The 15,787-nt window shown below is 54.8% G+C and overlaps 1 protein-coding gene across 1 annotated transcript in view; it reads left to right on the plus strand.

The window, feature by feature from the left end:
* The first annotated feature begins 317 nt into the window (after positions 1-317).
* The window catches only part of Muc16 (mucin 16, cell surface associated), a 93,976-nt gene continuing 78,506 nt past the window's right edge, over positions 318-15,787 (plus strand). The window contains exons 1-11 of the mRNA XM_077796586.1: positions 318-1,116; positions 1,375-1,594; positions 2,414-2,506; positions 2,762-2,811; positions 4,237-4,382; positions 4,712-4,761; positions 5,222-5,476; positions 9,383-9,531; positions 10,060-10,246; positions 13,169-13,692; positions 14,526-14,639. Coding sequence (XP_077652712.1) covers positions 318-1,116; positions 1,375-1,594; positions 2,414-2,506; positions 2,762-2,811; positions 4,237-4,382; positions 4,712-4,761; positions 5,222-5,476; positions 9,383-9,531; positions 10,060-10,246; positions 13,169-13,692; positions 14,526-14,639 — 2,587 coding nt within the window. The remainder of the gene's footprint in view (positions 1,117-1,374; positions 1,595-2,413; positions 2,507-2,761; positions 2,812-4,236; positions 4,383-4,711; positions 4,762-5,221; positions 5,477-9,382; positions 9,532-10,059; positions 10,247-13,168; positions 13,693-14,525; positions 14,640-15,787) is intronic.

Raw genomic sequence — 15,787 nt, forward strand, 5'->3', positions numbered from 1 at the left:
CCAGGATCACAGCCCAGGATCACGACAGCCTGGCCACTACCCTGGCTGCTCCCACTCCACACACAACTCATGTGTCCACGAACACTGTGGTGACACCTGCAGGAACAACCACAATGGCAACCCAGGCACACTCCTCTGCCTCTCCACACTCACTTCCTTCACAGGAGACCGCTGTACAGTGGAGAGTCAGCCCTGGGCCACAGACGTTTCCACACTCACACTCCACCCTTCTGGGGAGCACTTTCCCTCACACTCCATTATCTCCAGGAAACCCACCTTTGCAGGAAAGCAGCCCTGCACAATCCACAAAGGTGACCATGGTCAGTGCCTCCAAGACCCCTGGAGCCTCCTCCCCCGGAGAATCCACTCCCCCCTGGCCTGGGTCTCCAGCCCTTTTGCTCCTCACCAGTGAGGGGGTTATCTCTCCATTGTCGGGAAGCCCAGAAGCATCCACTCCCTACCCACCTGGGTCTCCAACACCCATCTTCCTCACCACTGGGAACCATGACCACACCTTCTCCAACACTGTCACACAGCCTGTCAGCCAGGAAGTCTCCACTGGGACTGGCACTAGGACCATCATGCTGGAGGTGTCCAGGGACCTCACTCCCAACACAAGCTCTGAACCTCCACAGAGCACCCTGATCAGCGAGGAAACCACCAGGTCTCAACCACAGTCCCTTCCATCACCCTCCGCTGGCTCACAACCCACCATGACCACGGTGGCTTCCAAGATCCTTTCAACTCTCTCAATGATTCCTGTACCCTCAGAGAAGGCCACCTTTTCGAGCCACTCTTCTGGCCCAATGCCACCTCACAGCACCCAGTTTGTGAATCAGAGACAATCTCTGAGTCCTCTGCAGACATCCATTATGGACTCTTCCACTCCTCTTCCACCTGTCAGCAGTGGGTCGCCCAGGACCTCCTCACCAGACTCCAGGTTCTCAGACGGCACCAACACCCATCCAGGAATCACGTACCCATCAAAGACAAGCTCTCTGCCCTTCACCAGCCCCCAGGCAAGGACCAGTGTCCAGGCACAGACCAGCCTGTATACTACCCTGACAGCTCACACTCCACCCCCGATTCCTATGTCCACTGATGCAGCAGTGACTAGTGCAGGGATTTTATCTGGACCACAAGAGGAGTCTCACACTTCTGCAGGGTTATGTCCTTTACACCAAATCTCTGCAGAGAACACTGTCACCCCTGGTTCACAGACATTAATGCACTCACACGTCACCCTTCTTGGGAATACTTCTTCTTACCCTCCATTATCTTCAAGAAACCCACCTTTGCAAGAAAGCAGCCCTGCAGAATCAGCCAAGGTGACGCAGGGCAGTGCCTCCATGGCTCCTGTTGCTTCTCCCCCAGGGGAATCCACTCCCTCCTCATCTGGGTCTCCAACACCCATCTTCCTCACCACTGCGAACCATGACCACGCCTTCTCCAACTCATTCACACAGCCTGTCAGCCAGGAAGTCTCCACTGGGACTGGCAGTAGGACCATCATGCTGGATGTGTCCAGGGACCTCACTCCCAACACAAGCTCTACACCTCCACCGAGCACCCTGATCAGCGTGGACACCACCAGGTCTCAACCACAGTCCCTTCTGTCACTTTACCCTGGGTCTCAACCCATCCTGACAACCGCAGCATCCAACATCCTTTCCACTGACACAAAGTCTCTTGCACCCTCAGAGAAGCCCACCCTTTCCAGCAGCTATTCTGACCAAATACCACCTCAAAGCACCGTTGCTGAAAATCAAAGGCATCCTTTGAGTTCTCTGGGGACATCCCAAATTGAATCGTCCGCTCCTCTCACACCTCTCAACACTGGATCCACCAAGACCACCTCACCAGGCCCTAGGTTCTCAGACCTCACCAACTCACACCAAGGAATCATGCAGACATTGAGGACAAGCTCTCCACCCAGCACCAGCCTGCATGTGAGGACCACCACGCAGGAACAGAAGACCCTGGACACTATCCTGACCGCTCACACTCCACCAACAAGTCAAGGATCCACAGAAGAGGCAGGGATCAGTGAAGTGACCACATCTGGACCCCAAGAACAGTCCCCTGCCTCCACAGGGTCACATCCTTCACACAAAAGCCCCACAAAGTGGGTATTCAGCACCTGGTCCCAGATGCCTTCACGCTCCACAAACACCCCTCTGAGGAGCGGTTCCTCTCGCCCTCCAACACCTGACAGAACCTCACCTGTGATGACAAGCAGCCCTCAAGGACCTCCAAAGGTCCCTCAGACCAGCGTTTCATGGCCACAGCCTGCTTCAACCCCAGAAGGACCCACTCCATCCTCACCTGGTTCTACAGTCCATGAAGAGGACACTACAGAATCCAGCACCAACACACAGGCTCTCACCAGCCCCCTTCCCACGTGGACTGGCAGTGGGACAGTGATTTCTAATGACACACAGGGCATGGGACCTGAACCAACCTCTGCCCCTCCACACACAGCCCTCTCCAGCCAGGACACCACCAGGTCTCCACCAGAATCCTATTCCTCACCCTCTGCTCCCTCACAACCAACCATGGCCACCAATGCTCTCAAGGACCACTCCACTACCAAACACACACTTCCACACTCACAAAGGGACACTCCTCCCACCTCCTCTTCTGGAACTCTGTCCCCCAAAAGCAACCTCTCAGGGACACAGAGCAGGCCTGCGGGTTCTCAGGGGACCTCCCATAGCGTCTCCTCCCCTCCTCCAACAGCTCTCCACACTGGGACACCCAGGTCCTCCACAACGAGCTCTTCGACCTCAGTCCTCTCCAACACCCTGCCAGGTACCACACAGACATGGAGGACAGGCTCTCTGCCCATCACCAGCCCACACACCAGGACCACTGCCCAGGATCAAAACAGCCTGGCCACATCCCAGGTGACTGCCACTCCACACACAACTCATGTGTCCATGGACACTGAGGTGACCCCTGCAGCAACCAACACACTGAAAACCCAGGCACACTCCTCTGCCTCTCCACACTCACGTCCGTCACAGGAGACTGCTGCACAGTCCACAGTCAGCCCTGGCCCACAGATGTTTCCACACTCACACTCCACCCTTCTGGGGAGCACTTCCTCTCACACTCCATTATCTCCAAGAAACTCACCTTTGCAGGAAAGCAGCCCTGCACAATCCACAAAGGTGACCATGGTCAGTGCCTCCAAGACCCCTGGAGCCTCCTCCCCAGGAGAATCCACTCCCCCTTGGCCTGGATCTCCAGCCCTTTTGCTCCTCACCAGTGAGGATGGTATCTCTCCATTGTCGGGAAGACCAGAAGCATCCACTCCCTACCCACCTGGGTCTCCAACACCCATCTTCCTCACCACTGGGAACCATGACCACACCTTCTCCAACACAGTCACACAGCGTGTCAGCCAGGAAGTCTCCACCTGGACTGGCAGTAGGACCATCATGCTGGAGGTGTCAAGGGACCTCACTCCCAACACAAGCTCTGAACCTCCACAGAGGACCCTGATCAGCGAGGAAACCACCAGGTCTCAACCACAGTCCCTTCCATCACCCTCCACTATGTCACAACCCACAATCACCACGGTGGCCTCCGAGATCCTTTCAACTCTCTCAATGACTCCTGTACCCTCAGAGAAGGCCACCTTTTCGAGCCACTCTTCTGGCCCAATGCCACCTCACAGCACCCAGTTTGTGAATCAGAGACAATCTCTGAGTCCTCTGCAGACATCCATTATGGACTCTTCCACTCCTCTTCCACCTGTCAGCAGTGGGTGGCCCAGGACCTCTTCACCAGACTCCAGGTTCTCAGACGGCACCAACACCCATCCAGGAATCACACACCCATCAAAGACAAGCTCTCTGCCCTTCACCAGCCCCCAGGCAAGGACCAGTGTCAAGGCACAGACCAGCCTGCATACTACCTTGACAGCTCACACTCCACCCCCGATTCCTATGTCCACTGATGCAGCAGTGACTAGTGCAGGGATTTTATCTGGACCACAAGAGGAGTCTCACACTTCTGCAGAGTTATGTCCTTTACACCAAATCTCTGCAGAGAACACTGTCACCCCTGGGTCACAGAAATTAATGCACTCACAAGCCACCCTTCTTGGGAGTACTTCTTCTCACCCTCCATTATCTTCAAGAAACACACCTTTGCATGAAACCAGCCCTGTGGAGTCAGCCAAGGTGACGCAGGGCAGAGCCTCCATCATCCCTGTTGCTTCTACCCCAGGGGAATCCACTCCCTCCTCGTCTGGGTCTCCAACACCCATCTTCCTCACCACTGAGGACGATGTCCCTACCTTCCCCAACACAGTCCCACAAGCTGTCAGCCACGCAGTCTCCACTGGGACTGGCACTAGGACCATCATGCTGGAGGTGTCCAGGGACCTCACTCCCAACACAAGCTCTACACCTCCACAGAGCACAATAACCAGCGTGGAAACCACCAGATCTCAACCACAGTCCCTTCCATCACCCTCCGCTGGGTCACAACCAACCATGGCCACCAATGGTCTCAAGGACCACTCCACTACCAAACACACACTCCCACACTCACAGAGGGACACTCCTCCCACCTCCTCTTCTGGAACTCTGTCCCCCATAAACAACCTCTCAGGGACACAGAGCAGGCCTGTGGGTTCCCAGGGGACCTCCCATAGTGTCTCCTCCCCTCCTCCTACACCTCTCCACACTGGGACACCCAGGTCCTCCACAACGAGCTCTTCGACCTCAGTCTTCTCCAGCACCCTGCCAGGTACCACACAGACATGGAGGACAGGCTCTCCACCCATCACCAGCCCACACACCAGGACCACTGCCCAGGATCTTGACAGCCTGGCCACATCCCAGACTGCTCCCACTCCACACACAACTCATGTGTCCATGGACACTTCGGTGACCCCTGCAGCAACCAACACTCTGCGAACCCAGTCACTCTCCTCAGCCTCTCCACATTCACGTCCGTCACAGGAGACTGCTGCACAGTCCACAGTCAGCCCTGGCCCACAGATGTTTCCACACTCACACTCCACCCTTCTGGGGAGCACTTCCTCTCACACTCCATTATCTCCAGGAAACCCACCTTTGCAGGAAAGCAGCCCTGCACAATCCACAAAGGTGACCCTGGTCAGTGCCTCCAAGACCCCTGGAGCCTCCTCCCCAGGAGAATCCACTCCCCCCTGGCCTGGGTCTCCAGCCCTTTTGCTCCTCACCAGTGAGGATGGTATCTCTCCATTGTCGGGAAGACCAGAAGCATCCACTCCCTACCCACCTGGATCTCGATCCCCCATCTTCTTCACCACTGGGAACCATGACCACACCTTCTCCAACACAGTCACACAGCGTGTCAGCCAGGAAGTCTCCACTGGGACTGGCAGTAGGACCATCATGCTGGAGGTGTCAAGGGACCTCACTCCCAACACAAGCTCTGAACCTCCACAGAGGACCCTGATCAGCGTGGAAACCACCAGGTCTCCACCACAGTCCCTTCCATCACCCTCCGCTGGCTCACAACCCACCATGACCACGGTGGCTTCCAAGATCCTTTCAAGTGTCACAACGTCTCTTGTACCCTCAGAGAAGGCCACCACTTCCAGCCACTCTTCTGGCCCAGTGCCACCTCACAGCACCCAGTTTGTGAATCAGAGAGAATCTCTGAGTCCTCTGGAGACATCCATTATGGACTCTTCCACTCCTCTTCCACCTGTCAGCAGTGGGTCGCCCAGGACCTCCTCACCAGACTCCAGGTTCTCAGACGGCACCAACACCCATCCAGGAATCACACACCCATCAAAGACAAGCTCTCTGCCCTTCACCAGCCCCCAGGCAAGGACCAGTGTCCAGGCACAGACCAGCCTGTATACTACCCTGACAGCTCACACTCCACCCCCGATTCCTATGTCCACTGACGCAGCAGTGACTAGTGCAGGGATTTTATCTGGACCACAAGAGGAGTCTCACACTTCTGCAGGGTTATGTCCTTTACACCAAATCTCTGCAGAGAACACTGTCACCCCTGGGTCACAGACATTAATGCACTCACACGCCACCCTTCTTGGGAGTACTTCTTCTCACCCTCCATTATCTTCAAGAAACACACCTTTGCAAGAAAGCAGCCCTGCAGAATCAGCCAAGGTGACGCAGGGCAGTGCCTCCATGGCTCCTGTTGCTTCTACCCCAGGGGAATCCACTCCCTCCTCGTCTGGGTCTCCAACACCCATCTTCCTCACCACTGGAAACAGTGACCACACCTTCTCCAACACAGTCACACAGCGTGTCAGCCAGGAAGTCTCCACTGGGACTGGCAGGAGGACAATCATGCTGGAGGTGTCCAGGGACCTCACTCCCAGCACAAGCTCTGAACCTCCACAGAGCACCCTGATCAGCGAGGAAACCACCAGGTCTCAACCACAGACCCTTCTGTCACTGTCAGCTACGTCACAACCGACCCTGACCATGGCTGCATCCAAGATCCTTTCTACTCTCACAAAGTCTCTTGCACCCTCAGAGAAGGCCACCCCTTCAGGCAGCTCTTCTGGTTCTGTGACATCTGAGGGCTCCCAGTCTGTAAATCAAAGACAATCTGTGAGTTCTCTGGGGACATCCCATGGTGACTCGTCCCCTCCGCTCTTACCTCTCAACCCTGGGTCACCCAGGACCTCCCCAGCAGGTCCTGGGTTCTCAGACCTCACCATCACTCAGACAGGAATCATGCAGGCATCAAGGACAAGCTCTCCACCAACCACCAGGCCACATCCCAGGACCACGGCACAGGCACAGATGACCCTGGACACTGACCTGACCACTCACCCCACAACAACACGTCATGGTTCCACAGATGGGGAAGTGACCGGGGAAGTGACCACATCTGGATTCCAAGAACAGTCCCCTGTCTCCACAGGGTCCCGTCCATCACTCAAAACCACTGGACATCAGGTAATCTCCACTGGTTCCCAGCGGCTTTCAACCTCAACAAACATGCCTCTGAGGAGCACGTCCACTCACCCTCCAACACCTGAGAGAGCCTCACGCATGACCACAAGCAGCCCTCAAACCAGCGCGTCAGGGGCACCTCCGGCTTCAGCCCAAGAAGGATCCACTGCCTCCTTGCCTCATTCCACACTCCATGAGGAGAACACCGTGGAACTCGGTACCAACACACAGTCTCTCACCAGCCCCCTTCCCACATGGACTGGCAGTGGGATAGTGATTTCTAATGACACACAGGGCATGGGACATGAACCAACCTCTGCCCCTCCACACACAGCCCTCTCCAGCCAGGACACCACCAGGTCTCCACCAGAATCCTATTCCTCACCCTCTGCTCCCTCACAACCAATGGCCACCAATGCTCTCAAGAACCACTCCACTACCAAACACACACTTCCACACTCACAGAGGGACACTCCTCCCACCTCCTCTTCTGGAACTCTGTCCCCCATAAGCAACATCTCAGGGACACAGAGTAGGCCTGTGGGTTCCCAGGGGATATCCCATAGTGTCTCCTCCCCTCCTCCTACAGCTCTCCACACTGGGACACCCAGGTCCTCCACAAGGAGCTCTTCGACCTCAGTCCTCACCACAGTTCTGCCAGGAACCACACAGACATGGAGGACAGGCTCTCTGCCCATCACCAGCCCACACACCAGGACCACTGCCCAGGATCACAACAGGCTGGATAATTCCCCGGCTGCTCCCACTCCACACACATCTCATGTGTCCATGACCACTGCAGTGAGCCATGCAGGAACCACCAAAACGAGAACCCAGGCACACTCCTCTGCCTCTCCACACTCACTTCCTTCACAGGAGACCGCTGGAGAGTGGACAGTCAGCCCTGGGCTACAGACGTTTCCACACTCACACTCCACCCTTCCAGGGAGCACTTCTTCTCACACTCCATTATCTCCAAGACACTCACCTTCGCAGGAAAGCAGCCCTGCAGCATCCACAAAGGTGACACTCGTCAGTGCCTCCAGGACTCCTGATGTGTCCTCCCCAAAACCATCCACAACCTCCTGGCCTGGGACTCCAGCCCCCATCTTCCTCACCACTGAGGATGATATTTCTACATTGTCACGAGGACAAGAGGCCTCCACTCCTTCCTCACCTGGGACTCCAGCCCCCATCTTCCTCACCACTGAGGACGATGTCCCTACCTTCCCCAACACAGTCCCACAAGCTGTCAGCCACACAGTCTCCACTGGGACTGGCAGTAGGACCATCATGCAGGAGGTGACCAAGGACCTCACACCAAACACAAGCTCTGCACCTCCACAGAGCATAATAACCAGCGTGGAAACCACCAGTCCTCAGCCACAATCCCTTCCATCACCCTCCACTGGATCACACCCCACCATGACCACCAAGGCATCCAAGATCCTTTCCACTGACACAACGTCTCTTGCACCCTCAGAGAAGGCCACCACTTCCCACAGCTCTTCTGGCCCAGTGCCACCTCAAAGCACCCTTTCTGAGAATCCAAGACACCCTGTAAGTTCTCTGGGGACGTCCCCTGTTGACTCTTCCCCTCCCACTACACCTCTCAACACTGGGTCACCCAGAACCACCTCACCAGGCCCTAGGTTCTCAGACCTCACCAACTCACAGCCAGGAATCATGCAGACATCGAGAGCAAGCACTCCACCCAGGACCAGCCTGCATGTGAGGATCACCACCCGGGAACAGAAGACCCTGCACACTATCCTGACCGCTCACAGTCCACCAACAAGTCACGTTTCCACAGAAGAGGCAGTGACCAGTGAAGTGACCATATCTGGACCCCAAGAACAGTCCCCTGCCTCCACAGGGTCACATCCTTCACACAAAAGCCCTACACAGTGGGAATTCAGCACCTGGTCCCAGATGCCTTCCCACTCAACAAACACCCCTCTGAGGAGCGGTTCCTCTCGCCCTCCAACACCTGACAGAACCTCACCTGTGATGACAAGCAGCCCTCAAGGACCTCCAAAGGTCCCTCAGACCAGCGTTTCATGGCCACAGCCTGCTTCAACCCCAGAAGGACCCACTCCATCCTCACCTGGTTCTACAGTCCATGAAGAGGACACTACAGAATCCAGCACCAACACACAGTCTCTCACCAGCCCCCTTCCCACGTGGACAGGCAGTGGGACAGTGATTTCTAATGACACACAGGGCATGGGACCTGAACCAACCTCTGCCCCTCCACACACAGCCCTCTCCAGCCAGGACACCACCAGGTCTCCACCAGAATCCTATTCCTCATCCTCTGCTCCCTCACAACCAACCATGGCAACCAATGCTCTCAAGGACCACTCCACTACCAAACACACACTTCCACACTCACAGAGGGACACTCCTCCCACCTCCTCTTCTGGAACTCTGTCCCCCAAAAGCAACCTCTCAGGGACACAGAGCAGGCCTGCGGGTTCTCAGGGGACCTCCCATACCATCTCCTCCGCTCCGCCTACACCTCTCCACACTGGGACACCCAGGTCCTCCACAACGAGCTCTTCGACCTCAGTCCTCTCCAACACCCTGCCAGGTACCACACAGACATGGAGGACAGGCTCTCTGCCCATCACCAGCCCACACACCAGGACCACTGCCCAGGATCATGACAGCCTGGCCACATCCCAGGTGACTGCCACTCCACACACAACTCATGTGTCCATGGACACTGAGGTGACCCCTGCAGCAACCAACACACTGCGAACTCAGGCACACTCCTCTGCCTCTCCACACTCACTTCCTTCACAGCAGACTGCTGCACAGTCCACAGTCAGCCCTGGGCCACAGACGTTTCCACACTCACACTCCACCCTTCTGGGGAGCACTTCCTCTCACACTCCATTATCTCCAAGAAACCCACCTTTGCAGGAAAGCAGCCTTGCACAATCCACAAAGGTGACCATGGTCAGTGCCTCCAAGACCCCTGGAGCCTCCTCCCCCGGAGAATCCACTCCCCCCTGGCCTGGATCTCCAGCCCTTTTGCTCCTCACCAGTGAGGATGGTATCTCTCCATTGTCGGGAAGCCCAGAAGCATCCACTCCCTACCCACCTGGGTCTCCAGCCCCCATCTTCCTCACCACTGGGAACCATGACCACACCTTCTCCAACACAGTGACACAGCCTGTCAGCCTGGAAGTCTCCACTGGGACTGGCACTAGGACCATCATGCTGGAGGTGTCCAGCGACCTCACTCCAAACACAAGCTCTGAACCTCCACAGAGCACCCTGATCAGCGTGGAAACCACCAGGTCTCATCCACAGTCCCTTCCATCACCCTCCGCTGGGTCACAACCTACCATCACCACGGTGGCCTCCAAGATCCTTTCCACTGTCACAACGTCTCCTGTACCCTCAGAGAAGGCCACCACTTCCAACAGTTCTACTGGACCCATGCCACCTGAAAGCACCCTTTCTGAGAATCCAAGACACCCTGTAAGTTCTCTGGGGACTTCATATGTTGACTTGTCCTCTGCTATTACATCTGTCGAGACTGTGAAGCACAGTATCACCTTACCAGGACTCACCACCCCCCAGGCAGGAATCATGCAGACATTGACGACAAGCTCTTCACCCATCACCAGCCAGCCATCAAGTACCACCGCATGGGCACAGAAGAACCTGGACACTAACCTGACCGCTCACACTCCACCAACAAGTCACGTTTCCACAGAAGAGGCACTGGCCAGTGAAGTGACCACATCTGGACCCCAAGAACAGTCCCCTGCCTCCACAGGGTCACATCCTTCACACAAAAGCCCTACACAGTGGGAATTCAGCACCTGGTCCCAGATGCCTTCACGCTCAACAAACACCCCTCTGAGGAGCGGTTCCTCTCGCCCTCCAACACCTGACAGAACCTCACCTGTGATGACTAGCAGCCCTCAAGGACCTTCAAAGGTCCCTCAAACCAGCGTTTCATGGCCACAGCCTGCTTCAACCCCAGAAGGACCCACTCCATCCTCACCTGGTTCTACAGTCCATGAAGAGGACACTACAGAATCCAGCACCAACACACAGTCTCTCACCAGCCCCCTTCCCACGTGGACTGGCAGTGGGACAGTGATTTCTAATGACACACAGGGCATGGGACCTGAACCAACCTCTGCCCCTCCACACACAGCCCTCTCCAGCCAGGACACCACCAGGTCTCCACCAGAATCCTATTCCTCACCCTCTGCTCACTCACAACCAACCATGGCCACCAATGCTCTCAAGGACCACTCCACTACCAAACACACACTTCCACACTCACAGAGGGACACTCCTCCCACCTCTTCTTCTGGAACTCTGTCCCCTAAAAGCAACCTCTCAGGGACACAGAGCAGGCCTGTGGGTTCCCAGGGGACATCCCATAGTGTCTCCTCCCCTCCTCCAACAGCTCTCCACACTGGGACACCCAGGTCCTCCACAAGGAGCTCTTCGACCTCAGTCCTCACCACAGTTCTGCCAGGAACCACACAGACATGGAGGACAGGCTCTCCACCCATCACCAGCCCACATCCCAGGACCACTGCCCAGGATCATGACAGCCTGGCCACTACCCGGGCTGCTCCAACTCCACACACAACTCATGTGTCCATGGACACTGCGGTGACACCTGCAGGAACAACCACAATGGCAACCCAGGCACACTCCTCTGCCTCTCCACACTCACTTCCTTCACAGGAGACCGCTGTACAGTGGAGAGTCAGCCCTGGGCCACAGACGTTTCCACACTCACACTCCACCCTTCTGGGGAGCACTTTCCCTCACACTCCATTATCTCCAGGAAACCCACCTTTGCAGGAAAGCAGCCCTGCACAATCCACAAAGGTGACCATGGTCAGTGCCTCCAAGACCCCTGGAGCCTCCTCCCCAGGAGAATCCACTCCCCCCTGGCCTGGATCTCCAGCCCTTTTGCTCCTCACCAGTGAGGGGGTTATCTCTCCATTGTCGGGAAGCCCAGAAGCATCCACTCCCTACCCACCTGGGTCTCCAACACCCATCTTCCTCACCACTGGGAACCATGACCACACCTTCTCCAACACTGTCACACAGCCTGTCAGCCAGGAAGTCTCCACTGGGACTGGCACTAGGACCATCATGCTGGAGGTGTCCAGGGACCTCACTCCAAACACAAGCTCTGAACCACAATCTCAGAGGGCTGAACCACAGTCTCTTCCATCACTCTCCACTGGTTCTGAACCTACCATGACCACCTCGGCATCCAAGATCCTTTCTACTGTCACAACGTCCCTTGCACCTTCAGAGAAGGCAACCCCTTTCAGTAGCTCTTCTAGCCCAGTCCCCCCTCAGAGCACCCTTTCTGTGCATGAAAGTCAACCTGTGAGTTCTCTGGGGACATCTCATGTTGAATCATCCCCTCCTCTTATACCTGTCAACACTGAGTCACCCAGGACCTCTTTCACTGGTCCTAAGATCTCAGTCCTCACCACCACCCTGCCAGGAAGCATGCGTCCATTGGGGACAAGCTCTTTGCCCATGGCCAGCCTACCTCACAGTGCAAGCTCCGCATATGAGAATGTCCCCACTTCACTGCATCCCTCCCATTTACGCACAGTGTCTGTTTCCCCCGAGGTGGCCATGGTCAGTGCAGGAACCAGCAGCGATGGTTTGCAGCGCAGCTCTACCGCCTCTCCTGTGGCCCTTCCATCCATGTCCTCAGATGCAGTGCCCACTCTCTCCGGTCACTCTCCGACTTTGTTTCTCACGGGGACCTCCTCTCCATCTCCTGACCATGTTTCCTCCCTAATCATGTCATCCCTCACCTCCTCCAGATCCTCACCGGAAACCCTTCCCTCTTCTCCAGCCACCACACTCTTACACAATAATTATGCTCCCCCCAGTACCGCGTTGGCTCCTGCGTCTCCCACCCATTCTAGGCAGGAGTCTCAGTCCTCTCTGTCATGGGACTCAGAGCTTTCCACATCAACATCTCCCAGCGCTACATCTTACACCACAATGGAGACCTTTATTTCCACATCAAAGCCTAGCTCCTCTGAGGTTACAAGTATTCAGATGGAGTCATTGTCTACCCTTCCCCCTGGATTGACAAAGTCCAGCACCTCGGATCAGACCAACTCCTGCACAGATACAAGCTGTCTCCTTCACAGTGTACCCACTGAGGCCAGTTCTGTGTTCTCCCAGACAGACATCCTTCCCTCTTCCAGAACACCCATCCCTTATCCTTCTCAGTTCACTAATTCTCCAGACTTCTCCACTCGGACAATAGCCAGGCTCTTCGCCTCCTCCACCAAGACAGATTCTTCAGAAGTAACTATCACCACCCACACAAGTCCTTCTCAGGATACAACACAGGATACCCTTACCTGGGAGATATCAACCACCAGATCCTGGGCAGGGTCCCATTCACCTGGCCCTGCCACTATGTCCATCATTGCAGGGAACTTGCCTTCATCCACTTTTATACCATTATCCTCTTCTGTCTCCACTACGACTGGCTCTTCAACCAACCCAGCCCTCCCTCGGATTACTTCCTCTCCCACTACCCATCTTGGGACAGAGAGCATCCCTACTGAAGGATCCTTGATGACACTCAGTGTCTTGGAGTCCAGCACCGTGCCAGTCAAGACCTCTGTATCACCCACTTTGAATATCAGAGCCATTGAGAGTATTGACTCAAAAACAGATACAAGTGCTTTCGCAGTTCCTCCACCCTCCACCCAGTTCACAAGTAAGGACCTATATCTCCTACACACCCACTCATGAGAGGATCCTAGGAAATAGCACTTTCCTAAGAGGGAAAGGGAAAATAATGAGGAGTATTTCCTGTACCTGAATTTCTTTGCAAACATCTGTTAATCTCATTTCCACTCCAAGCGCTGGGCTAGGCATGGGGAAGCACAGGTGATAAGCAAGTGGTGGAAAAATTATAACCCATGACAGATGCTCTGCTATTGCTACTACTGATGATGATGAGGAGGAGGAGGATGACAGCTAATGTTTATAGCATGTATTCCACATTAAGCAGTTTTTCATTAAGGTTTTAAATCCTCATTGCAACATTATTTGGAAGGGGGGGCTCTTCACAAGCCTCTTTTGCAGAGGAAGAAGTTGTGAGATGCAGAGAAGTTACCTGCTCAAGGTAACAAAGATGATAAGTTACAGAACTAGAATAAGAACTCGGAATCCGTGCTTTTAACCCTCAGGCTAAACCAGAATGCTCGGAGTTAGCTAGAAAAGCCAGGGATTCTAGGATCTCTGAAGCCACAGGAGGGTGTCGTTTTTTCGGGAGAAAAGAGAAGTTCTGTCAAATGCTACTAAACGGCAGGCCATGTTGAAATGGGACGTGAACTGTTTTTGGCAACATGGGGATCCTCAGAGATTCTCATGAAGGGTATATCCCTGAGGTTAGGATGGGCGGCTCTACAGGCAGATGGATGGGTCTGTGGACAGGTCCCATGCAGAAGGACATGAGGGGCAGAGTGATGACGTGGACACACGTGGACATGGGCTCCTTCCGGGTGAGATGAGTGACCCCAGTTTTCTCCCTACCCTCTCCTATAGAACCCGAGGACACTGTGGAGCGGCACACAAAGAAACCCAATGGAGCGGCCCCCAGAGGCACCGCGGGACCCGTCGAGGGCCCTCTGGCAGCCACATCACCTGCTGGTTCTAAAGGTAGGTTTGACTGGTTCGCTTCCTAGAAACCCCACCTGTGCCCCGGCCTCCAACTCCAGCCACGAAGCTGACTTCTTTGGAAGGAGAATCGTGTGTGACTGTCATGATTCTCCCTGTCTCAGCTGGATCTTTGTCTCATGGTGACTGGGTGGATGCTACCACTTTTCTTCTCTTCAGAGCAATGCTGAGGGTCTTTAGTTCAAGGTCAGAGATGTTCAAGGTCAGAGAATTTGACCCGGTTTACCTTAATTCTCAAGACCTCTACTGATAACTCACGGCATGCCGGACACTCTGGTATGAATCAAGGAAGTGCAGGATGAAAACATTTTGGTATTGCATCCATGAGAGACGGCAAAGGAATAAAATAACTACGTTGTAAATTTAAACGTCGGCCATGAAGGCACCCTGGAGCCACAGAGGGAAAGCTTCACAGAGGAGGGAACCTTTGCCTTGGGTTGTACAGGATGAATAGGAGTTTGCCAGGAAGACAGGGGGAGTGGAGGAAGACCTACTAGATGCAGGACAGAGCGGCACATTAGGCACAAAGAGAAGTGAAACCCAGGGATAGCTGGGTATGACTAAATCCTAGTAGTGATGATTTGCTCAAGTATGAGATGTATGTGGTCAGTGGGCGATAATGCTGGAGGTGGGGACAGAAAACCTCCTAAGCCTTCGTAATACTTGGCTACCTCCGAACAAAAGGTCAAAGAAGTTTGTGGTCCAAGAGGTTTAGCGTACATATTGCTCCTTCTTAGCGTGGCCGCGTGCACAGGCATAATAAAAGCTCTGAGCAAGTCCTGTAAAGAAACCTGTTGAGCTTTGTTCAATCCGGGCTTTAAGAAGGTTAGGTGACGGCATCATCTTTTCCTCTGAAAGATGCTTACCACTCTGCGGTATTATTATTCCGTGTAACTGTAAGCGGTACAGGTGTACTTAGCAGGGGTCCTCCTCACCAGGTGGTTAAAGGTAAAGCTTCCCATATCCATGAAGTTATTCCCAAATTGTTCAGAAACCAGACTATTTTTGTCAACCCACTTTTTCCAAGACAGAGTCACCTCCGAGCCTCGCTATGGGTTTTCTCATGGGACCCAAGCATCTTGGGTTGGGTTTCCCCAGAAGCAGACCATGGTAGGTCAAAGAAACAGGGA

The sequence above is a fragment of the Urocitellus parryii genome, chromosome 3, assembly GCF_045843805.1.
Source record: "Urocitellus parryii isolate mUroPar1 chromosome 3, mUroPar1.hap1, whole genome shotgun sequence".
In the NCBI taxonomy this organism is placed as follows: Eukaryota; Metazoa; Chordata; class Mammalia; order Rodentia; family Sciuridae; genus Urocitellus; species Urocitellus parryii.